General features: G+C 43.7%; 2 protein-coding genes across 4 annotated transcripts; one reads left to right on the top strand and one right to left on the bottom strand.

Moving 5' to 3' along the window:
• The first annotated feature begins 1,142 nt into the window (after positions 1 to 1,142).
• TRNT1 (tRNA nucleotidyl transferase 1) lies at positions 1,143 to 6,514 on the top strand. Its single transcript, XM_041460459.1, has 7 exons — positions 1,143 to 1,401; positions 2,193 to 2,386; positions 2,898 to 3,036; positions 3,243 to 3,369; positions 3,616 to 3,809; positions 3,978 to 4,228; positions 5,385 to 6,514. Exons 1-7 carry the CDS (start codon positions 1,257 to 1,259, stop codon positions 5,631 to 5,633), a joined length of 1,299 nt encoding a protein of 432 aa, XP_041316393.1. The 5' UTR covers positions 1,143 to 1,256; the 3' UTR covers positions 5,634 to 6,514.
• A 688-nt stretch (positions 6,515 to 7,202) lies between these two features.
• On the bottom strand, positions 7,203 to 25,396 carry CRBN (cereblon). 3 transcript variants are annotated; one of them, XM_041460441.1, is made up of 11 exons: positions 25,130 to 25,394; positions 21,707 to 21,816; positions 20,956 to 21,158; positions 19,962 to 20,111; positions 18,449 to 18,611; positions 17,142 to 17,204; positions 16,650 to 16,734; positions 16,384 to 16,499; positions 13,802 to 13,866; positions 12,495 to 12,626; positions 7,208 to 10,940 (listed from the first exon to the last, which is right to left on the bottom strand). In XM_041460441.1, exons 1-11 carry the CDS (start codon positions 25,194 to 25,196, stop codon positions 10,757 to 10,759), a joined length of 1,338 nt encoding a protein of 445 aa, XP_041316375.1. In that variant the 5' UTR covers positions 25,197 to 25,394; the 3' UTR covers positions 7,208 to 10,756. The 3 variants fall into 3 exon arrangements, with proteins under 3 accessions (XP_041316382.1, XP_041316375.1, XP_041316367.1); XM_041460433.1 differs by having other exon boundaries at positions 7,212 to 10,940; positions 21,707 to 21,819; positions 25,130 to 25,392; XM_041460448.1 differs by lacking the exon at positions 19,962 to 20,111 and having other exon boundaries at positions 7,203 to 10,940; positions 21,707 to 21,819; positions 25,130 to 25,396.
• Between the last annotated feature and the right edge of the window lie 668 nt (positions 25,397 to 26,064).

Genomic DNA, 26,064 nt, shown 5'->3' with positions numbered 1-26,064 from the left:
AGGGGCGAGTGCTTTGGGGCTCAGGACACAATTAAAGCTCCTGCCAAATTGGTGAAAATGGGTGTAATTCAATGTGGACAAGATCTCAACTGCATTTAGACATTGTCAAGTGCACATTAATAGCTGTAAATAATCAATTATCACTCATATCACTGATATCTGCTCCATAGAACAGGATGGGGTTTTGGGTCAGGAGGAATTCCCATCCCTGGGGTGATTTAAAGCTCTGTGGATGTGGCACTTTGGGACAGGGTTTGGTGGTGAGCCTGGCAGTGCTGAGGAGCAGCTGGACTTGACGATTTCAGAGGGCTTTTCCAAAATGATGACTTTGTAATTTCAATGATTCAAACATTTAAATGCTACCAAATTCCTTCTCACTGGGGCAAGAAGAAACTCATGAATTCCATCCCAGTTATTTTGCCATTACCAAACTATGTATTTTCCTTCCTGCTACAAGTCATTTTCCCATTGTAACTCTTTTTCTCTAACTGAGACAAAGCCACGGTAAATATTTTAGGTCTTTTATTGAGTGCTGTGTCCAGTTCTGTCCCCTCAATTTGGGAAGGACGTTGAGGGGCTGGAGCTCATCCAGAGGAGACAACGAGGCTGGAGAGGGGCTGGGAACACAAACCCTGAGAGGAAGCCCTGAGGGAGCTGGGGGTGCTCACCTGGAGAAAAGGAGACTCAGGGGTGCCCCATCACCCTGCACAGCTCCTGAAAGGTGCCTGTGCTCAGCTGGGCTGGGCTCTGTCTGCAGGGACTGACACAGCCAGAGCACACAGCCTGCAGCTGTGCCAAGGGAAATTCAGGCTGGATATCAGGAAAAGGGTTTTTTTCAGAAAGGTGATAAAGTTCTAGAATGGCTGCCTGGGTGGTGGTGCAGTCACCATCCCTGGGGGTGTTTAACAAAGCCTGGATGTGGCACTGGGGGCCAGGGTTTAGCTGAGGTGCTGGGGCTGGGTTGGACTCCATGACCCTGACGGTTTCTTCCAACTCTGTGCTTCTGTGATTCCGTGAGGTTTTTATGAATCTCTGCCGGCTGAGCGCAGGCGGGGCGCTCCCGCTGAGGGAGCGGGGGCGGAGCGGGGCCCGGCCCGGCCCCGGGGCGGTGCCGCTCCCCGGCGGTGCCGCCTCACCGAGCCCGGCCCCGGGGCGGTGCCGCTCCGCGATCCGGCGCCGCTCTGAGCTCATCGCCCGGCGCCGCCGATGCGGGAGCTGGGCCCCGGTGAGTGAGCGAGGGGCGGCCGTGGCCGCGGATGTGGGCTGAGCTCTGGCTTGTGCCCCGCAGGGCCGGGCTGCGGCTGCTGCGGCGGCGGCACGGCGGGAGCGGCACCGGCGCCATGAGGCTGCAGGCGCCGCAGTTCCAGGCGCTCTTCACGCCGGGGCTGCGCAGCGTGGCCGGTGAGTGCGGGGAGGAGGCCCCGAAAATGTCCCTGAACGCGGCCCCGGGGTGCTTCGGGTTGGGAAGGACCTTAAAGCCCATCCATCCCACCCCTGCCATGGCAGGGACACCTCCCACTGTCCCAGGTGCTCCAGCCCCAGTGTCCAGCCTGGCCTTGGGCACTGCCAGGGATCCGGGGCAGCCCCAGCTGCTCTGGGAATTCCATCCCAGCCCCTCCCCATCCTCCCAGGGAAACCTCACTCCTGAACCTACCCTCCTCACCTTATTGCCTTTCCCCCTTGCCCTGTTGCTCCGTGTCCTGGTAAAAAGAGCATTTTTCTGCTCCCAGGGCCTTCTTCAGGCTGAACACCCTCAGCCAGTCTCCAGGCACAGGACAGATCTCGTGTTTCCCTTTGTAGGCCTATTCCATGATGCTCTGTTGTTCCTAGAGAAATTTAGGCTCATGGCTCACTGTTCTCTGCTGTAAATAATCTGAATTCTTTTCCCTTGTCAGCCCCTGACTGTTCAAAATGATCCCCAGCCCAGGGTCCCCAGGACCAATTAGAGACCTGCCGATAGTTAAGTTTTAAAAAAAATTTAAGAAAAATAAATCAGAATGACAGGGAACATACCTGTGGGTGCTCAGCTGTGCCACAAATTAGTGCATTTTGCATGAAGCTGTGAGTTATTTGCCGGTTTCTGCATATTTGAGTGTTTATTCCTACATCTATGATCTTAGTTTAGTGAGAAGGCAGGTTCTGGCTGATTGTGCTGTGGGTTTATTGCTGTTTGGTTTTCCTTCCCTTCCCAGAACTGTTTGAGAAGAAGAACTATGAGCTGAGGATAGCAGGAGGGGCTGTGAGGGATTTACTGAGCGGAGTGACACCACAAGACATCGATTTTGCCACCACAGCCACACCAGCAGAGATGAAGGAAATGTTCACAGCAGCTGGGGTTCGTCTGATCAATAACAAAGGAGAAAAACACGGAACCATCACTGCCAGGGTTGGTTTGGATCTTTTCTACCCGTCTGTGGATGTCCAGTAGAAAATTTGCTCCTTATTTGTTCAAGTATCACAGCAAGAGTTTAAATGAGACCCTGCTTTAAAGCCTGGAGTGATTTTTTTTGATTATTCATTGTAGAATTCAAGTAATTATCATATTTTAATGCAAGTAACCCGTTCATGCTGCTGTGTCATCACCAGAAAAAATAATGTTGGCTGCTCACGCATGATCCTAATGTTTCCTGCTCCTGATTTCCTCTACCTTGCTCTTAGTCCATCTCCTGCAGGAAGATTTCTGCATGCTGTGTAGAAAATAAATAATGTCAAGCTTATTTTCAGAAGTTTCTATTTCTCAGCTCTGTATGCAAACCCTGCACACTTTGCTGTGCACGTGTCCGCCCGCTGGACACAAACACAGGGCTAAAAAAATGAGCAGCTTTCGCATTTAATTTAATTTCATGTCATGGCAAGTCAAGGCTGTGTTGAAGTAACGCTGTCTGTGGGATTTGCAGCTCCATGAACAGAATTTTGAGATCACCACTCTCCGAATAGACGTTGTCACCGACGGGCGGCACGCAGAGGTGGAGTTCACCACGGACTGGCACAAGGATGCTGAGAGGAGGGACCTCACTGTCAACTCCATGTTTTTAGGTAAATTTGAAAAACACTTACATGGGTGAAGCAGTGGATTTGAGTTTTGTCGCTGAGTTCTGTCGCTGTGTCAAAAGTCTGTACAAATAAATGAGATGATCTGGCAGACCAGCTCAAACCACACAACTTCTCGTTTCCAAATGAGAGTGGTTCATTGTGCCAGCCACATTTGGAAATTGATATTCTGGTTTTTCATTGTTTTCTAGGTTTGGATGGGACACTCTATGATTTCTTTAATGGCTATGAAGACTTGAAAAACAAGAAAATCAGATTTGTGGGGAAGGCAGCTGAGAGAATACAAGAAGATTATTTAAGAATCCTGAGATACTTCAGGTAAGTGGTTTTGCCTTTCCTTGATAAATAAACTGTATAAAGTTTCAAAAACAAAAAGATACCAGTGATGTAAAAAGAGTTGTAATTGTCATATTTCCTTTCCAACCTCAATGATTTTATGATTATAAGTGGAATAAGTTGTATAATTGTAAGAATTATTTTTGTTTTTATTTTGTTTTAATTGTTTTTAATTATTCTTACAGTTGTAAGTGTTCTAAACTAACATCCAGGGGTTTTATTTGGCAGATTTTATGGAAGAATTGCAGAGAAACCTGGAGATCATGAACCTATTACACTGCAAGCAATTAAAGAAAATGCCAAAGGCTTGGCTGGAATATCAGGAGAAAGGATTTGGGTGGAACTAAAAAAAATTCTTCTTGGAAACCATGTCAATCATTTGGTTCAGCTTATGTATGAGCTGGATATTACCCAGTACATAGGTAAAGTGAAATGAAGTTTGATTTCCTATTCCTGTATCTTATACAGAAAGAATTTTGTGCCAAATGAGATCCAACTTGGCTTTACACAGAAATCAGATTTTATTTGTATCCTGTGCTAACACCTACTTTTCTTGTTAATACTTCTTTGCACTTTTTGTGTGTTTTTAGGGCTACCACTTGATGGAAATTTAGAGGAATTTGCCAGAGTCAGTAAAAACATCCAAAATCTGTCTCCAAAACCCATGACTGTCCTGACGTCCTTGTTCAAGGGGAAGGATGATGTCACAAACCTGGACCTGAGGCTGAAAATCTCCAAGGAAGAAAAGAACCTTGGCCTTTTCTTGGTGAAGCACAGGCAGGAGTTAACCAAAGGCTCAGGGCCAGAACCACTTAGACCATACCAGGACTTCCTGATGGATGTGAGTGGAGTTCAGACTGCTCCATCTGGGGCTTCACAGGGAGCTGAATTCATTGTGAGACATTCCTCAGAAACAAACCTGCTGTGTTGTAGCAGTTCTGAGCACCCTGTGCTCTGGAATTGCTCTGGAGCAAGATACCAGGACTTCCTGATGGATGTGAGTGGAGTTCAGACTGCTCCATCTGGGGCTTCACAGGGAGCTGAATTCATTGTGAGACATTCCTCAGAAACAAACCTGCTGTGTTGTAGCAGTTCTGAGCACCCTGTGCTCTGGAGCAATTTTTGGACTGATTTAAAAGTCAGTCAGGGTGAAAAATGTCACATTCAGTTTCTTGTGACCTTACCTGGGACTGGCAGTTTGCTGTGCTGTCCTGCTGAAATATGAAACAGGAGCTGGACCTCAAGGAGAATTTGGCTTTTTTCTGTGAAATTCAGCTCTGAATTGTGAATGGAAAATCAGTGCAATTCCTGGTGTTCTTCCCAAGGCAATTTTTAGGTGATTTTGAGGCAAATTTTTTGCATGATTTTTGGGATTTTTATGGTGATTTTTTAGGTGATTTTGGGTGATTTTTGGCATGATTTTTGGGGTTTTTATGGTGATTTTTTAGGTGATTTGGGGTGATTTTTGGCATGATTTTTGGGGTTTTTATGGTGATTTTTGGGAGTGATTTTGGGGATTTTTACAGTCATTTTGAGGCGATTTTTAGGTGATTTTGAGGTGAATTTTTAGGTGATTTGGGGGATTTTTGGGGTGATTTTTGGGATTTTTGTGGTGATTTTTGGAGTGATTTTGGGTGATGTTCCTTAGGCAACCTGGGATGTTCTTCCACAGCACAGTGAGGTCATTTCCAGCTGCATTCTGCTGATACTGAGGGCAAGGACCAGTCCTCAGGGCCAGGCCTGTCTCCCTCAGGAAAGGTGATGGATAAGGGATCACAGCTATTACCTGGGATTCAGGGAGTCTCCAAGGATCTCCCAGAGCCTGCAAGACTCAGTTTTAACACCTGTGAGGCAGGAGAGAGCCTTGCTCCCATAATCCCAGCTTGGCCAAGGTCTTACCTAACGAGGAGCAATGGGAATAGCACAATGCTGAGCACACTTGGAGCTGGTTCTGCTGTTTCATACTGAAGCCTCTCTTTTTTCCTTTTTTCTCCTAGTCTAGGGAAGCTAACACCAACTCCAAGATCTTTGAGCTCCTGAAGTACCAAGGAGAGGAGCAGCTTTTGAAAGAAATGCAGGAATGGACTGTGCCCTCCTTCCCTGTCAGTGGGCACGATCTCAGGAAGATGGGGGTGTCCTCTGGGAAGGAGATTGGGACAGCACTGCAGCAGCTGAGGGATGAGTGGAAAAAGAGTGGGTACCACATGGATAAAGAGGAACTGCTGAGCTGCCTGAAGAAGCTGTAAAGTGAATAATAACAGAACTGTTTGTGCCCTGATCTGAGTGGAACTGAGCTCCCAGGAAACTGAGCCTCTCACAGCCAACTGGGCATCTGTCACATTTAACATTTTCGTTACTAATTCCTAACTTCTGCAAGGAGAGGTTTCATTTTGTAATAATGTAAAACACTGTTTGCCAAATCTCACCTTCTCAACCTCTCTTTGCTATTAGTGATAAATATTTACTATTTTATCATGACTTAGGGCACGAGAGGTGACAGCAAGATTTTTTTCCTTCTGACTGTCTATATCAAAAAAAAAACAAAATCCCCCAAAAAGGTTGTTTGCATCCTCTAGATAAAATCATGGAGGGGTTTTTATGTGCCTAGGAGAATGTGTGGAAATAATGGGCTCTACCTTAACTCTTTTTGTACTTAAAGCTGGATAACAGATGGAAAAACTCACTCCAGCAGTTCCCAACAGCCTTGCCATGGAAAACCAGGCTGTTTTCTAGGACTGTTTTTATTTTCCAGAATTAGTTTTAGGTTAAAGGGATGATTTGGCTGAGTGAGTATCATGAATTTTCAGTAGTTTTTCAGTAACTTATCACTGAGTAAACTAAATCCACAGCAAGCTGGTGAAGGTTCTACATTGTATTTTCAACTTCAGGTGTGAGACAAACTATTAATGTTAATTAACAGGAACAAGGGGAGATCTAGCTCCTTGTCTTGGGGATTTGGGAATTGGGAGCAGAGCTATTCCTGAGCTTTATGAATGTCTTCCTATCCCTGGGGTTTTTGGTGTGCTGTTAAAAAGTCTCTTGGAGCAGCTCTTGTGTGTATAAATCTTATTGCAGGTTGAACTTTTCCTACACAACCATGGTAACAAATAAAATCCTTTGGATTTCACTTTCCTTGGATATCATTTTGCAACACTAGATGGCAACATTGGAGCAGTGCTGGAAAAAAATCAGCATTTTGGGCTTTCACACAGCTTCCCAGCTGCCTTTGATTTTCCTGGAATGTCTGGTCCTTCAAGTAAATTCTCCTGAAGGTGCCTGGGAATTTGTGGGAGCCAGGGAGTGAAGAGGGAAAGTGCTGTTTGTTAGTAAGGCAAATCTCACAAGAACAGGATGGTGCTTAATTTAATGAGGTGATTGATTAAATTAAAGCCTCTTCTGTGTAATTTCTGGAACTACTGAAATCTTGGGAGGGTGTGACAAAACTCAGGGCTGTAGGGAGTCCTTTCAAGATTTCACCAAAGTGCAGCTTTAGGGCTGTGGCTGTGGAGATGGAAAATATGAACACTTTTACCCAACATTGCTGTCAGGGTCCTACTCCCTGTGGAGAGAGGATTTTAAAGGAAATCTTGAAATTTATGATCCTGGCATGGACCAAATAGATACTCTGGACAAAGTTTAGCAGGGAGGTCTTCCCATGAGTGCTGAGCTTCAATTCCAGCTGTTTGCCAGCCCTGAGAGGGGCTGGGTGTGCCTGGCTCCAATCCTGCTCCCAGATTTAATCACTGCTTTATGGCTAAAGGATTTTCAGATCCCAGGGAAGCTTTGCACAACTTTGTCCCCCAGGATTAAGGATGACAACCCAAATCATGCATATGAACAGCAAGGAATGATTTATTTAAATTGATGCTGGGAATGATTAGCCTGAAAAGACACTAATCAGAATTATTTACTACACAGTATAGATGCTGTAGAGTGCACTATTAAATCAATCATTTCAAAGCCAGTTTAATTCTTAGTAAATAGAAACTGATGGGTTTAATTGGAGATTATTTGGCCAAGCTGGTCACTAAAAGCAGGGGGAAGCCCATTTCCTCCATCCCTCACTGATAACACAGAGGATCCTGTTACAAAACAGCAAAACCAGATTATTTCTCAAGTACCTTCATAACAGCCCTGCTTGGAATTCAGTGCAGGGAGCACCTGTGTTCCAACACCTCTTAAAGATCAGCCCCTGCTTGAGGTTTCCCATTGGTCTATTGAGCATTTCTGTTTATCTTCAAGAAACATTAACCCCTAGGAAAATGAAAGACATGAAATAAAAAAATATTCATGTATTTTAGGCAAGCAGTGCCAGCTTGAGATCTGCAAAAATGCTGGGTTTAAATAAACTCTCCTTTTTAGAGTATGAGCTATTTAAATAGCAAATGGGGAGAAAGGAGATGAAGTTTGATACACACATGGTCAAAGAAGTTCTGCAAGAGATTATTTGACTAATTAAATGATACAGTGGTTTTAATTACCTGACAACCTCCCCTCTCTCCATGTTATTCCTTATCTTCTCTGCCCTGGGCCAGTCAAGCAAGCACATACTTGGAAGTGAAACTTTCACTTTTTGCAGCCAAAAACTCATCATAAACTCAAATGTTTCCTTTTCCCACCCCGACAATCAGCAAAACCAAGTGAGTTTTGAAACAAATTGAATTTTATTCTTTGCAAATATTTGCAAGCCACAAGATTTGTCAGAAAATTTGTCCCAAAAGGCAGAGAGAAGGAAGAGTTAAAGCAGAGACTGGGCTACCCCTGGAGCAGTTCACAGAGCAATTAAAGGTGACAAAGAGAGGAACAAATGAACTGCAACACATCCAAAAAGAGCATTAATAAAAAACAAATGAGTATCTGAAATATTTTAAACCCAGTGTACAAGTGATTCTACCTATTTGTCAAAATGAACCTAAAATAAATGAAAACTTGCAAGTTACAGGCTGTGATTGGGGTGTTGGTGATGCTGCAGTGATGGCTTGCCAATGAGTGAGTGCTGTAAATCCTGTCATCCCTCAGTCGTGCCCACTGGGGTAATTAATTCCTGCAGGAAGTAACTCAGCCAATCAAGGGGGTAAATGTAAATATTCATCAAATCTGGTTTCCTTTGATTCTCTGAGCAGTTGCTGTCTGTGTTTTTCCATAACGATGCTGCAAATTTTCCCCTAATTCCCACCAACAGTTTTCTCTCCAAAACAGAGAAAAGCATGGAAAATATGAAGCAGTGTAAGGAACCATCCCCAACTCACACCCTGGAGTGCTGGATGCTCCCAGGAAGGACTGGATTCACCACCACAGGACTCAACCTGGGAAGTGTCATGGACTCAATATAGCAAACACTGCACACATTTAGCACATGGAACAGCATCATCAACAATGAAATTTAATTAGTGTTAATTTACTCCTGACTTACCTCGATTATGTTAGTTTACATTTGACTATACACACAAAACACCAAAAAAAATGCTTATTCTGGATTCAAACACTGCCATTTTTAATTGAGAATCCAAAAGACACGGCCAAAACCCCGAAGAACTGAACCTTTACAAGTTCAGTGACAGCTGAGAAAATCCTTTTGAAATTGCCCTTGCCAGCCCCCAGTGAATGCTCACACCAAGGCAGCAGAAGGTGCTGGCAGCACCCTCCAACTTCTTGCCACCACCAAGCCCCACTGAGGGCCACAGGAGCAACAGACAGGAGGGACTTTGAGGGGAAAAAAAAAGAAAAAACCAAATATCCAGCCCAGATGTGTTGGGTGAGGGAAAGCCAGGCCTGGTTCCAGTGGATTCACAAACACAGAGCATCCAGTCTCCCTCTCACACCAGTGCCTGGCTTTCCAAGCTTATAATGAATCATTATCAACACCCAGAGTGTTTTCTGGATGACAATAAGCCATCATCACCCTTTGTTTGCTCAGAGCCACATCCCAAATATTGCTTTTCACAGTTCACTGCCACGCCAGGGCACTGCACGTGGAACTGAGCATGGAATTAAAGGTGTCTAAGAAGAACAGAAGCAGCACAGAGGTAGAAAGTTTCAAAGAACTAAACCTGAGTTACACAATTAAACTCCACATACCTGGCATGACAAATACCCAGCAGCAATCCATGGTTTGGGGTGTTTTTCCAGCTGGAGGTACCACACTGCCATGGGAATCAGCTCCTGGTGTGCCAGGCTTGGCCTTGGCCCTCAGCTGAAGTGATCTGTCCTTGCTACACCTGCCTGGAGCCTGACAGAGAACAAGCAACCAGTGCCTCATGTCTTAGACTTGACTAATTTAACATCACTGTGAAGAAATAGAGAGTGAATGATAAAAGCTTCACAAGAAAAAAAAGTGTTTATGTGCACAAGCACTAAAAAAATCTCCATTGCCATCACCAAAGTGCATTCTGAGAGGAAAAAAAACAATAAATCAGTGGCAAAAACTGCCCCAGACTGGCACCCAATTTGTGGAGCACAGACAAAATAAAGACCAAACCAAAAAAAAGAAACCTCCCCAGAAAAAAGCACTGCCTGTATTCCTATTTTATTTGGAAACTTTTGCTCTGTATAAGGTGATAACGTGAAATTTTACTTTATGATCTTAAAGGTACAATGTAATAATTAAAAGACATTTTTCCTTCCCTTTGTCACAAGAAGTACTATTTAAAAATCACCTCAGTGGGGTGTTAGAGAGTCTGTCCCAAACCCTTGGACACCTCCACTGGTAAATTAACCAGGAATAATTTGGGGAAGTGATTGAAGCACACTGAAAAGAACATGACAATGCTGTTTACCCTCTGTCCTGTGCACTTCCTATCAACAGTTTAAAATTTAAGACTTCTAAAGTCAAATGGACTAAACAGATGAGACAGCTTGTAAGGAACAGACACTTCCCCATGGGGTCCATCCTGGGAGGCAGCTGCAATTCCAGCTTCTGCACATTCCAGCACTCAGAAACGCTCAGGCTGCTTCTCTCTTCCACAGTTATTCAGCAAAAAGCTGAGAAACAGCACAAGCAGCAAACCTGAAGGACTTAGAGAGTGAGAAACAGGGATTCTCAGCAAACCACGTGTAAGTGTGTTATGGCCAACACTCCACAGCAGGTGGCTGCTATCTACCATCCCAGGAATACTGCAGCAATCAGACTCTGCTTATTGGGATTTTAGTTTGGTTTTAGTTTCCATCCCCCTTCCTTCACTGCGAGTGGGAATTACACAAGTCCAGTCCTGGTGTCCCACGTGGACCTTCACTCCTGGTGTCTCCTGGCACCCCCTCTGCAGGAACAGCACGGGGAGCTGGGTGAGCCTGGCTCCCTGGGGTGCCGGCGTGGCTCCCGGGGTTCCTGGCTGAGGAAGCAGGAGCGGCACTGAGCGGGATCCCCGGGGTGTCACAGGCACAGCAGCGGCGAGCGGCCGCGCTCCGAGTCCTCGGCGTCCTCGGGCATGCGGGGCAGCAGCGCCGAGCGCGTCAGCCCCCAGAACCTGGGAGGGGACAGCTCCTTCCTGGTGGCCGTGAACTTCCAGCCCATGTGGCTCCCGCAGATCCTGCACTGAGCGATGGTCCAGGCGTACCTGCCCAGGGCACAGCAAAGCCAGCGTGAGGGAAAAGCCTTTGGAAATGCTTCAGCAGGCAACGAGCCCCAGCTGGGCTTGGGTGACAATCCCAAAGTGGGCTTGGGTGACAATCCCACAGTGGATTTGGGTAACAACCCCCAGCTGGGTTTGGGTGACAATTCCAAAGTGGGTTTGGGTGACAATCCCACAGTGGATTTGGGTGGCAACCCCTAGCTGGATTTGGGTGACAATCCCAAAGTGGGTTTGGGTGACAACCCCTAGCTGGATTTGGGTGACAATTCCAAAGTGGGTTTGGGTGACAACTCCTCTTGGTAAACAGTGTTCAGACCACATTCCACAGCTATCAGATAGTTAATCGTTTACATTTCTTTTCTGAGGCTTCTCAGCTAGAATGGGAGAAAAATCCTAGCAAAGGATTTTTCATAAAATACCATAGCTACAAACCCCCAGCTGGGTTTGGGTGACAATCCCCAGCTGGGTTTGGGTGACAATCCCCAGCTGGGTTTCCAAAGAATCCTCAGGAATCCAGTGCCCAGTTCCCATCTAAAACCCTGCAGAGCTTCAAAAAATGACAACAAAACCCCCACAAACATCCCACCCCCAAAGCCCTCTATTGCCTCTTGAAAGAGAAGAAGCAACCAAAGCTTTTTATTGTCCCAGAAATGCTGAGAGCCCTGAAGAGGGGTCACAAAACTTCTCAGAGTAAATTATTTAATGGCAATGAAAGTGATTTTTGCCCTGCTTTTCAAATAACAAGGACTGCTGCACATCTCACAGCAGCAGAGCTTTTCTCTAACAGTTTTATGAGGCAGAACATGAATATTTCAAAGCCATCATAGAAGAGCTGAGAAAACACAAAAGGATGAGCAATATTAACTCCAGATATTAAAAGTCTCAAATTTTCTTCAGCTAATGTTAAAATGTGTGACAGAAGTGCCAGACATCCTCCAAGTCATTGCTCAGTACTCTGTGATATTCCAGGGAAAAAATCCTGGATGCAAGACTTGTTATTTATTTGGCAAACTTTTACATCTAAACACTTAATTCTGTTACTGTCTCAGAGAGGCAGACTCATTATTAATTATTAAAATAAAATCAAAGATAATCAGATCAATACAAATGTTATTAATTTTTAATTTAATGTAACACTTATTCAGGTTTTAGATATAAAAATGTATTTCAGTAAACTAAATACATTTATATATTCTGTGTTTCACTTGCACTAAAGCTGTGTGAAAACAATGCTGAAAACAGTTGTATTTTAAACAAAACTACACACAAAGAAACTTCCAGACAACTTGGTTTAATCAGTTTAAATTCTAGACTATGTTTTAAAATTGTAGTATTTCCCCATTTAAAAGTATTAAATTCTGCAATATTTTAGGTGAGTTTTCCTTTTTATTGTGCATTTTGATTAAGTCTAAATTTACTTCCTTATTTTTTATATGAGCAAAACGATGATGTGTGCCAAAAAAACTCAATATTTACTATTCCACCCTCCCAGAAATAGCCAATTTGGGTAATTTTCTAATAAAATATTGCTGCTCTTACCCAGGGAACCAGCTGTGCTCTGTGGAGGGGCGTCCACTGAGACTCAGGTTGGTGGCTTTATATACAGTGAGGGTTTCATGGATGTATCCATGGGGATTCACATAGGCTGCCATGGGCCCACACAGGGATAAGCTGCAACACAAAAGGAATTTTGTCAGAGAGCAAGGAAAAATTTAAAAAAAAAAAAAATTGCCAGCTAAGCTTAAAATATTTCAACAGAGCAAAAAATCCCCATTTTTTGTAGGGGAAAAAAAAAAGTGCCTTCAATTATAGCATCAAAAACTGAAAGAAAATAGATGCTGATTTAAAATAATTTAGAAAATAGATGCTGATTTAAAATATCATTGCTCAAATTTGCTTAGAATTGCAGAAAATACACGACAGACTCATCCTGTGTGTTACTTTAAACAGCAAGTTCCAAGAAAAGCAAGGAAAATGTAACTTTAAAAGTAAGCAAAGATGTTCATTTATTGCACCAACTTCTCAGCACCTTCTGTTAAAAGTTCATCATATTGACACAGCAGGAATTGTGGTGTCTGCAATCCCTTATTTGATTAGAAGAGAAGAAATGGCTTTTAATTACCCCATCAGCTCCTTATCACTCTGATAAAGAAAAACTGTGGGGAGTCTTTGTTAACCCAAAGCATCTTTTAACCTTCCCATTATCACAGGGGATGGGCTGGTGGGAGTTCATCAAGATTAAAAGCAGTGACAAGGCTGACAGAAGCAGCAATTATTTGGGAAATGTAAATCGTTGTTAAACATGGGAGATATTGTACAGGGCAAATAAAGAATGGGGCCAGCTATCAGGAATAACCTTCAATTCTTTAAAGAAAAGAGGGTTCACAACATTTATTGGCTTACATAGGAACCCTGCATGCTTCCCTGCATGCCAACATCCTGAGAGCCTGTTTACATCCCCTAATTAGTGCATTTTAATTGGCTCTTGTGGCCTGTTGACACATAAATGAAGTGCTGAGAAATAAAAGTTGGGATATCAAAAACTTTATTCAGAAATACCAGGATGAAAAAGTCTTTATGTACACATTTATATTTCAAATTGTTCCGTGTGAGGTGCCGGGGGTGTGGCATAACACCAATTTCTCTTCCAATATACCTGGAAATGCTGAGATTCCCAAACTTTTTATTAAAAAAGCTCAAATATAAACTCTCTATAAATATTTACTTTAATTTTATTGGAGCTGTGGCAAACCCAGCAGTTTTAAGACTCATCCCTGCTTAATCTGCTTTGCTGGGCTCATGTTTCTGACCTAGGAGCTGCCCAAGATGAAGAGTAATAAACTCACCTGAATATTTCATTCTTGGTAGTTATTTCTGTGTCTTGGCATTGCTTACAACAGAGAGATGTGCACTGGGAAAGAGAAACAAAGAGGGTAATTTCATTAATTTCCAGATGCTTGTCAGCAGTGGGAAATAATAAAAAATGTCTCTTCCTTTCCATCAGAGTAGACTTTGGACCAATTGTTTTACAGTTACTGATGTGGGATATTTTTTCTACACATTTCACTTATTTAAACATTAATTGTTATCTAAAAGACATAATAATTTTCATATCATCCCCTCACAGAAAGGTCCACACACAGAGAATTGGATCTGACTCCACAAAGATAATAAATGAGCCAGCCTTTTAAGGTCTCTAAAGGCTAATTTAGAAAAAACAACCTTTGCTCTTCTGCAATACAGCACAGAAAAGGCAGATGAGACAAATGCAATCATTAAGTCTTTCTTAAATTTGAGGGTACTGTAGATCAATGGGTTTAATTTCCTCACAAAAATAGGTAAAACATATTGATCTCTCTCCTGGAGATTGTAACAGATTAATCCATCTTCTACATTTTCTACAAAGTAGAACCAAACAATTCATCACTGACACTGCCCAGAAAAGCAGCATTTAAATCAGCTCAGCAGAACACTCCCATTCATTTTCAGCACGTGCATTACTGTACATCTTTTTAAGGGTAATGCCTGTGCAATTCCCCCAAAATGAGCCACAGGATTTTGGAATAAAATGCTGCACTCAGGGACAGTGCTCTTAAACCTGGAGTTTGTGCTCCTGAGCCCTCTGAGCTGTGACACCACACACTCAAAGCACTCCTTCCTCTCTCCTCTGCTCCCTTCAGAGGTTTTTGTTGGATTTCAGCTGCTCCAGCTCCTCTCCTGGAGGTGCCCCTGGTCCTGCCCCACTCTGCTCCCTGGAGATGAGGAAGCTCTGCTGCTCAGATCCTCCACAGCCCCCCTTGAAGCTGCCCTGGCCTCTCTCTCCTGCCAGGGACCTTCCCCACCTCACTCCCAGGCTGCACTCCAAGGCTCACACAGCACTGAGTCCAATTCTTTCATCCCATGGCTCCACTTCCAAACCTCTCTAATGACTGTAATTAGCACTCCAAGAGGAATTCACAGTTCTACACCTGGGAGTCAGGCACACTCCCTAAAATAAGCTTTGGTACCTGGGTTAACAACAGGGCAAGCTGATAAAAACACAATATTGTTGACAAAAGTACAATGTAATTCACTGGTATCAAGGGAAAATGGATCAGTTTTATTATTGGAAATTAAATTCTGAACAAGCCAGAGCATCCTAAAGAACTCTGGATAAAAAGGACTGGATTGGATAAAAATGCTGCTAAATAAACTGTAAATAACCACAATACACTCCCCATTCTGACACTAAGACAGAACAGCTAAACACATTTACAGACCAAAATGTCACAGGATGAAGAAGAAAACACCTTTTGGATATAGGCTAAAAAGCAACTTTAACTTGAGTTTATGAGGCTAATTTAAGTTTTCCTGTCTCTTTGGAATTTATGGAACACACAAAATAACTGAACATGAACAGTTCTCAGCAGCACTTGAGTATCAGGGTGTTTTCAGAGTTTCAACTCAGAGAAGACAAGTGAAATTTAGTCTGACTACAGCCTCAGGCAAACACCTGCCCATTTTGTCTCAGAATTTGGAAGAGATGTTTTCTGTCTCCTTTCTTTACATTTCTGGTGCATGAATATGGGAAGAGGATCACTATTAAAATGACCCTCAGGTTCACTTTTCCCCAGAAACAGGCAAGAATTTAATGACACTACTTTTTAGGCAAACAGGCAAAATTCCCACTGCTGTTTGTCCACTAGAGTGTTATTTAGAAAATATAAATTATTACAAAGAACTGTACTACATACAAATAGAACATTTAGAACATTACAAGGTCATGGCAATGGAAAGAAGGGAAAGGAAACAAATTTCTGAAAATCTTAACAAGGAATTGCATAAGAAATAAATACATGTCTTTTGTAAAAAAAAAAATCTGTTTAGCCCAATCTTTAGATTTATGCTCAATACTACAAAGATTTTGCTACAAAATCCACAAATTTCCATGCTGGATCGTGGTGTCAGTGTGGGGCTGTGATGGTTGTTAACAACACTGGACTTCTAGCACCACCTCTTGGCTAAAAATGTGTTGGGCCACACTGAAATACTTCTAACAAAAGCAAATATAATTATATAATATATATTATTACTATAATATAATATTACTATTAATATATCATTAATATAATATAGTATTATTTACATATTATTAACATATTATACAAATTATATGTTCTATATATGTTGGATTATATTATATATATTACACACTGTATATTGTATATTCTGTATTATATATTATACATCATATGCTTTTTCTTGCAGCCAAACATAATCCAGCACTAAGACATCATTTTCCTTTCGAGCATTATTTTGAAAAAATAACAGAACACCCAAACTCATCCTCTGGAAGGATCAGCTGGAAATTCCATCATTTCTGGAAGAGATTGTAACAGTCACTCCTATTTTTTGGCAATTTGATGGCAAATAAAGAGGAACTACTCACTTTGTTCATGATATCCAGCTCACAGCGGAGCCTCTGCACAGCACTGCCTATTTTGAGCAACTGGATACGTAAAGCATCATCAATGGGCAGGCAGGCAGCAACTCTGTAAGAAAAATCTAGAAATGAGAAAGCAGCAGGTCTGTTAGAATTAACAGAGAAATAAATCCAAGTGTTTCTATTTACTCTACCACAGGTAATTATCTAAGCTGTGGTCTCTTAAGAAATTTAAAAAAAAATTAAAACTGTGGGTTCATAAAAGCTCGTACCTACTGGGTTTGATGGAAGAGATTCATCTTTAAGGTTTTCATCCCACTCATGGAGCTGCCTCTTGACTCTCTCCATCAAGGTTTCCTTTTGTTGGAAGAAAAGCCTAATTTAAATACACAGGTATTGCTGTTTTCTTCTTAGAAAAAAAACAAAAGGGAAGCAAAATGTAGAGTAAGCTCTTTTCCCTAAGTGGACAGTAGTTTTTAATTAAAGAATAATTAAAGAATCACTTTGAAGCTGCATGTTTTAACTGGTTTTGCTCTGAGACAACACAGAAGGAACCAGAATCTCTTTATCCTTCCCAGACATCTGCCCTAGGAAGGAGGGAACAACCACAGTGAGGGAAGCCCTTCCTGATCTTTTCACTGAATATAAAATGCTGTAAAATGAAAATTATGAGCCAATAAAATTAAAGCTTTTCTATTATCCCATACTTAGATATTACAACTATAAAGCTCTCTGCAGGTTATTTGATTTAAGGGTGAACTTACAGCATCATAGAGAGAGTAGAGCCAGGGGGGCCAAGATGTCAAACTTGCACAGTGGAACTTCCTCTGAAACCAAAGCCACAAATATTTATTCTTTAACAAAAGCAGATTTTAGGAACAGCTTTTTTTGAAACAAATAAAACAGGGGAGACAGACCTGATTATTTAAAGATACAGAAAATTATCCTCATCAGGAGCAGCACTTCACTGTGAAGCTTCCAAACCCCTTTTCAGATGCACTGAGGGCTAAGCCTTCTGAACAGGACAATACTTGGATTTTATCACAAAACCTGTCTGTGCATTAGAGGTATTTCTGATGTTTAGTAATAAAAAATTATGTCTTTCAAAAGTGTGTGCATCTGAAATGGAGACAGTTGAAAATTTAAGTGCTATTAACAGTGCATCTGTTCCTAAGTCTCCACCAGCTGTCCCTGGAACCACCAAATTTCCACCAGTGTCATGTCATTTGTTTAATTAAGCAATTTTCTCCAGTGATTTCTGAACACAGAAATGGAGAGCTTTAGTTAATAAAAGTCTAAAAAGCAGCACACAACATAACCGCTTTTCAAAAGAGGAGCTCATATTACAAATATGTACAAATTCAATTTTCATCTCCCCCTTGAGAGCAACTCTCATTTACAAATGACACCAGCAGAGAGATGGAGGTCAACAGGACAGTTGCCCTGCTCTGCATCCCAGGTTTTTCCTACAGTGGGTTCACTTCATTTCAGCTTCACCTGACAGAGTCAGCCTTGGGAAGGGATTTCCACCCCACAGCCCAGAGTTTCTGGGCTCATTAACTCACATGATCTTGGTCAGGAACTCTGAGAATCAAGAGCTCTTTGTTATCAATGAGTTTTTAAATTGATTTTGACGGTACAAGAGTTCAAAACCGTTAAAGAAAAAAGCAAATCCAAACATGAGTCAAGTTAACAGAACTGTATTAATTTCTGGACGTAGTTCCAAGGATCTCTACAGAGACAGAAGATGACCAAAACAATGGAATAAATAATAAATACAGAGATAAACTGGCACAGGGTGCCCAGAGAGGCACAGGTGCCCCAGGCCAGGCTGGACAGGACTTGGAGCAACCTGGGATAGTGTCCCTGCCTGTGGATGGATGGGCTTTAAGGACCTTCCCAACCCAAACCATTGTGGGATTCCATGAAAAGCAGAATGATGGAATCTGCCTTCCCTGCTGTGCTTCCTCCTCTACAGATGGAGCTGGATACTGATTCTCAAGACACCATCAGAAATTCAGACAAAAAAATACAAAACCAGAATAACCAAAGCTGTAGAACAACTTGTCACCTTCTGGTACTTCTGCCACCACTGCCTGATGGCTCTGTCCTGCCAGGAAGTGGGTTTGGAAGAGGGGAGCACGTGGGACCTGCTGAGAGACTGCAGCTGCACTGCTGACATGGTGGGAGGCAGCACTCGCTCAGGCAGGATTTGTACTTTAGCCTGCTGGATGCTGAGGAAGGAAACAAAAAGATGAGGTGTACACATATTTTGAAAATGTTTTTTCTAATACATGCATTTCAAAAAATGGATTTTACTGCTTATGGCAACACAGGCTGGTGCAATGGATTAATCACTCCACAGTCCTAGAGAATTTCAACAATCCATTCCATCAGAACTTTTTTATTTTATAGCACTACAGATCTGTTTGGATTGTGGTGGACAGAAATACAGACAGATTGGCAGTGGCAACACAACTGAATGTTCCATAATCCACTATAGATTTAGATTTTTGTCTCCTCAAGTTACTTTTGGTACAAATAATCAGCTCTTCCATCTCAATATCTCAGTTCAGCTGAAATGCACTTGGCTATCTTCAAGCCACAAAAGCTTCTGTGCTCAGCCAGAGGTCAGAATCAGCAGAAATAGGATACAGACACTGATCAGATTTTAATATCCCAGCATCAAAGGTCACCTTTTCCACAAAGACCTCAGCAAATGGCTGAGGCTACTAAGAATGCTGTCCAGCAGGAAAGACTTCATGTTTTACCAGGATTATGCAGCAGAAATCCTGAAATATTGAGGGTGTGTCACTAATGACAATTATTGAGGGGTGTGCCATCACAAAATTTCTAATTTTCTCGTAAGGACAGCACTGAACTGGTAACTTAAAATAAATTATAAGATTATGTTCTGTCAAAAGCACTCAGAAATCAGAAACACCAAGAATTATGGAAATGTTCTTCTTGCTAAGGAGCTCTGGACAGTGAGTTCCCAGTAACAAAGCTGCTCCTGCTGCTGTTGTTGTCCAAGCACTGCCACCGTGTGTCCAAGGAGGGCTTTTCCTAAGCTCTAACATTCAGAGTCTGTTATTTGGAACCAAATGTTAGAGAGCAAACTGCACAAGTATTCTTCATTGCTTCAGCTGCAGGTCACAAAACCACAGAAATGCTGCTCCCAGGCCTCCTTCCAAAGCAATGCCACTATGCTGAATTGCAGGATACAGATGAGGAGCTCTAGATTTACAGATTTGGAGTAATGCTTCACAAGCCTTGCAGAAAATATGACAGAAGCTCTAGAAATTGTGCTAAGAATTGTCACACCCTCCCAGATCAACGCTGGAGCCTGGACCTCTGGCCATGGTGCAGGGCATGGTGCCAAGGAGCTGAAAATGAAAGAAGACTCAGCATGTTCTTACTGGGTGTTCAGGATATTGATCACTTTTAGAAATGGAAAAAGGCATTAATATGTTAAAGCTAGTCAGAAGAGCCTCTAAATATCACAGCTTTCAGATGGGAAGAGAGAAAATAAGAGCATACCCCTATGAAAGTAGAGCATAGAATTAACTGCATCATTTTCTTACCCATCTGACTGTGTTCGTATTTCAAGCACCTTGAACCTCTGTCTTCCTATTGCTTTCACCTTGACTGTTTCAACTCCATATTCCTGCTCTTCTCTGTAGGCATAGATTTCTGCTGTCGTTCCAAAATGTGCTTCCCTCTCATGTGCATTACTAAGAGTAACAGAATTAAAGATTAATTCAATTAATTAACCCACTCCAAACAGCACTGCTCATTCAGACTCCACTCTGCCTGCACTGACTGTACATGATTGGTCTGATCAAAAAAGCAATTTCTGGTGAAATACCTTTAATTAATCACAACAATCATATTTCCATTAGAAAGCAATTTCTCTTGTTTTGGTAGGTTGGGTTTTTTTGCCAGGAAACTTTATTATATTTTAGGGTCTAGATGTGACATTGTGGGAGCACAGGGATCACCAGTGTGTCAGCATTTCAAATGCAGACACTGAAAGCACTGAAAGCACACATTCTTTGGATTGACTTCATAACAGGAACTGTTCCCACCTCCCACACAATTAATCCATAGTAAATTGCAGGGGGAAGAGGGAGGAACATTCCCAACTTCTTCTGGCACTAATCAGCTTTTCTCTTCTCCACTTTTCTATCACCTCCTGTCTCTCAACTCCACTGTGAAACATTTGCCAGTGCTTGTTAGTTCACACACAAAACAAGCAACAATACAGCTCTCAAAACAAGAATGACTTCCACATTTCAGGTCAAGGCTTATTCTTTAACAAGATGGAACAAACAGCTACTGAAAAGAAGAAGATGCTCAAACAAGGACGCAGATCAGCACTTGCTGTTCCTCCACACAAACACGAGATGCTGTCAAGCACCTACACTGCCATTACACACTGGAAGACAATTTCTGTTAAACAATTTCAGCTTGTTATCGAGCACAGAACTGACGCAACCATCTGCTTTTGCTTTAGTATCCACAGAAACTGTGCTAAAAACATGCTGCACACACCAGCAACCCGCCCGTGGCTTTTACCTGTATGCAAGGACAGCAAAGGTTCTGTCTTTCTGAATTAAATTCCGCACCATGCTAACCTCTTGGGGGCGGAAGAGCTGCAGCGGCAGCGTCTGGCCGGGGATCAGCATCACCATGACCCGGGGCAGCACGGGGATCACCTGGCAGCTGTCGTCGTCGTGCACCGTCCTGCCGTGGAACTCCTCCATGTCCGAGCCCAGGTACTGCAAGGAGGGAGGTCAGGGAAGGGGGGCGGTCAGGGAGGACACGGACACCACGGGGAGCACAGGCATGGAGCTGCTCTGGGGTTGTTCAGCCTGCAGAAAGCTCCAGGGTGATCTAATGTGGCCTTCCAGTATGTGAAGGAGCTAAGGGGAAGATGGACAGAGATTCTTTCCAAGGCATGGACACAGGGAATGGCTTTAAACTGCCAGAGGGCAGGGATGGATGGGATATTGGGAAGAATTCCTCCCTGGGAGGGTGTGCAGGCCCTGGCACAGGGTGCCCAGAGCAGCTGGGGCTGCCCCTGGATCCCTGGCAGTGCCCAAGGCCAGGCTGGACAGGGCTTGGAACAACCTGGGACAACCTGGGATAGTGGAAGCTGTCCTGCCCAGGGGGTGCCCTCTAAGGTTTTTCCATCCCAAACCATTTTATGATCTTATGATTCTGTGAAAATAAAATGAAGTTTGTGGCTTAAGAACATTACACTAAAACTATACAAGCCCCATGCAAATCCCTTCAGGATATACTTAATGAATGTATAAAAACATACCGTATGTGATGTGGGCAAACTGGTATCAAAATTAATGATGTTTGGCTTCTCAGCTTCTTTACTATCTTGGTCTTCCACTTCCATTTCATTGTCATCCTCTTCCTCACTCTCTACTAAGAAACACATACAGAATATTGTATAGGAATCAATCAGCAAAGACTGAGATACTGAAAAATCCTGAGAAACAGGGAAATGCATTCAATATTCCCAGGCTACAGCTTTGCACAGGGAAGTAAACCAGAAGGAAATAATTTTCTTGTTGTTACAGCAAAATCATCATGCTACAGAAAGGGTCAAAAGCTGGCAATTTATTTCTGAAAGCCTACAGAACAGCTTTCCTTGGAAGAAAACAATAAACAAAAGCTGTCAGTTCAGGCTTTCACTACAGTGGTGCTTCCTCATCTCAGCTCTAAAGGTTTTCTGTCTGCACACCAGGATGCCAGATCACTTCATTCCTTGCAGGATGCTGACTAAAGTGTCTGAAGCTGCACAAACCTCAACAATCAAACTGCAAGGGAGTAAGAAGCAATGGGAAGCTCCGTGTTCACGCAGAGTCACTTGCTGGTATTTTAGACAATTTAATTGCTGTCAGCCTCCGCTGTGTGCACACCAAACACAAACCCAGCAAAGGCAACTCCTGAGGATGCCGATCACAAGACTCTGAGGGATTTCAGATACAAAGCAGCATTTAAAAACTACTGCTGCCTTCCCATTCCTCAGCCAATCCTAAAGTAATTTGCAGACAAGAGGACAATGAAATAATCAGTCACTGCATTAATTGACCCTATTTCTTTGAACACAAACATTTATTTATACAGCATGTTATGCCTAAACTACACGTTAGCATAAACCAGACTCCAGGATTCTTACACCAAGAGCTGCTGGGTAATGGATAACCCCAGTGGTGCTGAAAAACATCATTTAGACCTTGAAAGCTATTACAACATGGAAAAAAAAATTTACAATAGCCAGTCTAGTTGCCTGCCTTTGCAATTAATATCTTCTTAAAAAATAGTCCAGAGCTGAAAATATAAAAAGTGGAGGGGTCCTCTCATCCTGAAGGATTCTGCAGGGAAATCTCAGAAAAAAAAAACAAAAAAAACATGCTACAGAAGCAAAGAATTTTCCTTCAGAAATGGGAGCACCACCAATTTCACTATTTCCGAGAGTGGGAGTACAAGAGAACAGTGCAGAAGACATTAAAAGCTGATTTTAGAGAACCTTTTTTCCCCTCTTTGCCCTCTAGGCACATTTGTTAAATGCTCCCACAAAATGTTTAGTCACTGGTCTTATTTTGCTTCACCTCACTTATGTTTTTTTTTTTTTTAAATAGTTCACAGTTTACAGAACCTGCTCTTACAGATCCATCCTATATTGGATTTATCTCAGCAAGAAATGATCCAGCACGACAGGAAAGGAGGTTACAGACTCTCTTTGGTATTGTACCTAATTACAGCCCTTTCAGCAATGAGACACCATCTGCCTAATGACTGTTAAAAATACTCCACATCTATATGAAATTTATAATATTCAATTAGCAACCCTAACCATGAACAATTACAAAATGTTTTAAGATGTACAAAACAGCCACTATTTTGCTTAGTTTGACGGAGAGGAAGAGCAAGAAATTTTTGTTTGGTTCTGGGGCATCACTGCAGGATGGAGAAGGGGAAAAAATAAAATATTCTGATTTTCCCATGTGCTCCCATCCGGCTGCATCCATCATTAGCAGTTTTACCAGGGAGAGGCTGTCCCACTTGTTTTTCTGAACGCAGAAGGAATTAGCAGCAGTTGATTGGAAAGAATTGTGCCCTGCAAACTTTTGCTGGCTGCTGCCAAGAGCGCACAGTGGCTGCTGTGTGGTGCTGGCTGAGGGACGGCGATGACTCATTTCACTGCAGCAGCACCAGGCAGCCCAAAACACAGAAACCCCTTCCCTCTCCTCCTCCCTCTCAGCTGGCAAAACAAGCTGAAGCTTTTACACCCCCAAACACTGGGTTTTATTTATCTTGAAATTCCAGGATTAGCAGCACCTCCAGCACACAGGAAGGAGGGAAAAGCGAGCGCTGAAGGCTCCCCTGCATAACAAAAAATGACATTTTCCTCACGCTGGTTCACTAGCACAACCCAATCCACTCTCAGTGCCTTTGTGCAGAAATGAGGAAATATGGACCTCATTTAAGGAAAAGGGACAAGGTTATATATAGGTCATATTAAGGTTGTATAAAAGCTGTATTTCCTAAAATATTCAGGAAACACCTTATATTAAGGTTGTATTCCCTAAAATATTCAGAAAATACCTTATATTAAGGCTGTATTTCCTAAAATATTCACAAAATAACTTATTAAGGTGCTATTAAAGGTGTATTTCCACAAATATTCAGGAAAATTGCTTATATTATGGTGATAATAAGGCTGTATTTCCTAAAATATTCAGGAAACACCTTATATTAAGGTTGTATTCCCTAAAATATTCAGAAAATACCTTATATTAAGGCTGTATTTCCTAAAATATTCAGGAAATAGTTTTTTATTATTTAAAACATACAGAGCTAAAGAGCTCACAGAATTTCCTGCCATGGGAAATGCCACTGGCTCCTGGCAGGATTTCCTGCTCCCTTCTCCCCTTATGCTTATTCTGAAATAATACTTCTCTCCAGTTAAGCACAAGCTGCTTCCCAACACGTTCTATCTCCTGTCAGTGTGGAGGCACCACATACAGAAAATTACGCATATATTGCATATTATTATGCAATAATTATGCAATAATTCCCAGGGTGAGGAATTGCTCTGGTGTGTGTGACAGATAAGCCAGGCAGCACATGGGATCCAGCAATGCTCTCCATCCAGCACCCCTGCTTCCCTGCTTATTTTCACTGGAAAACGGAGCAGAGGCTTTCTAAAAGAACACCGATGGTGCTCGGGCTCTGGGTTGCACAGAGGTCTCGATGCACAGAGCAGTGCCTGCCTTGCCCGTTCTGCTGGGAACCCCACGGCGCCTCTCACCCCAGCGGCTACCCGTGTCCCTTCCTGCACTGCACATCCACGGCCCCGACGGAACATCTATTTACGGCCTCCATGGAATATTTGCGGCCTCGAAGGATTTGCAGGAGCCCAGCAGCAGAGGCCGCAGGAGCCCGCGGCCCCCCGGGCCAAGGCTCGCCCTCCGCCGCCTCGCACGGGCCGGCAGCGCCCACAGCCCCGCGGCACCGCCGGCCCTCAGCGCCCCGCACACCGCCCGCGGCTCTCCCCGCCTCCCCTTCGCTTAGCTTCGCTTCCCTTTCTCCTTCCTCTTCTCTCCGCCTCCGCTTCCTTCCTTTCCTTTCCTTCTCTTCTCCTTTTTCCTTTCCCCTTCCTCTCCCCGCCCCGCCAGCCGAGCCCCGACCCGGTGCCTCCCGCGGGTGCCCCCGGCCCGGCCCTCACCGGGCACCAGCTGGAGGTGGTTCCCCATGTTATCTCGGGGCTCTCCGCCTCGGTCCTCGGCGGCCATCGCTGTTTACCCGGAGAGCAGGCTGGGAAGGCAGCGGGGCGGGGGCAGGAGGCGGGCGGAGGAGGAGCCCGAGCCCGCCGGAGCCGGGCCGGGAGCCGCGGCCTCTGCCGGAGTGAGGGCTCCGTGCTCACCGCCGGGGCAGGGCCGGGAGCCGCGGCCTCTGCCGGAGTGAGGGCTCCGTGCTCACCGCCGGGGTTCGCACCGATCCTGTGCCCGGGAAGGGACTGCCCTTCCCGCCTGGAGGGCTCGGGGGTGGCGGGGACAGAGGTTCTTCTGCTCACAGGGCACGGCCGTGGGTGACGGGGGTAGAGCCGCCCCGGCGGCGAGTCCCCAGAGCGCTTCATGGCCGGGCTGTGGGCATGGGAGAGGGGCTGGGTGTGAATAAAATCTGCGGTGGGTTAAACCTCGCGGGTAAATGGCTTGAAAAGAAACTAAACCGTTGGGTTTAAAGGTAAAAATCTATCAGCACAAGACTGACTTGGAGAAGGTGCAGCGAAAGGCCAGGGAGGTGCCGAGGGCACTGGAGCATCTCTGCTGTGAGGGAAGGCTGAGCTGGGCTTCTTCGACCCCGAGAAGAGATGGCTGGGAGGGGATTTTATCCGTGCACACACATTTTAGTAATTTAGTTATTAAATTTATTAGTTACAGTGCCAAGAAGATGGAGCTGGGCTCCTCTTGGTGGTGCCCAGCAATGGCACAAGAGGAGCAGGCAGAAACTGATGCCCGGAAGTTCCACCTGGACATGAGGAAAACCTTCCTCCCTGTGCAGTGAAACTTGCTCAGAGACTGTGGAGTCTCTTACCTGGGGATATTCAGACCTGTCTGGACACAATTCTGTGCCCTGTGCTCTTAAAACTTGCCAGCAGGG

Source organism: Pyrgilauda ruficollis, unplaced genomic scaffold (genome assembly GCF_017590135.1).
Source record: "Pyrgilauda ruficollis isolate IOZ18807 unplaced genomic scaffold, ASM1759013v1 scaffold10, whole genome shotgun sequence".
Lineage (NCBI taxonomy): Eukaryota > Metazoa > Chordata > Aves > Passeriformes > Passeridae > Pyrgilauda > Pyrgilauda ruficollis.
Note: the sequence above shows the minus strand (reverse complement) of the source record. Positions and strands in the feature narration are given on the sequence as shown.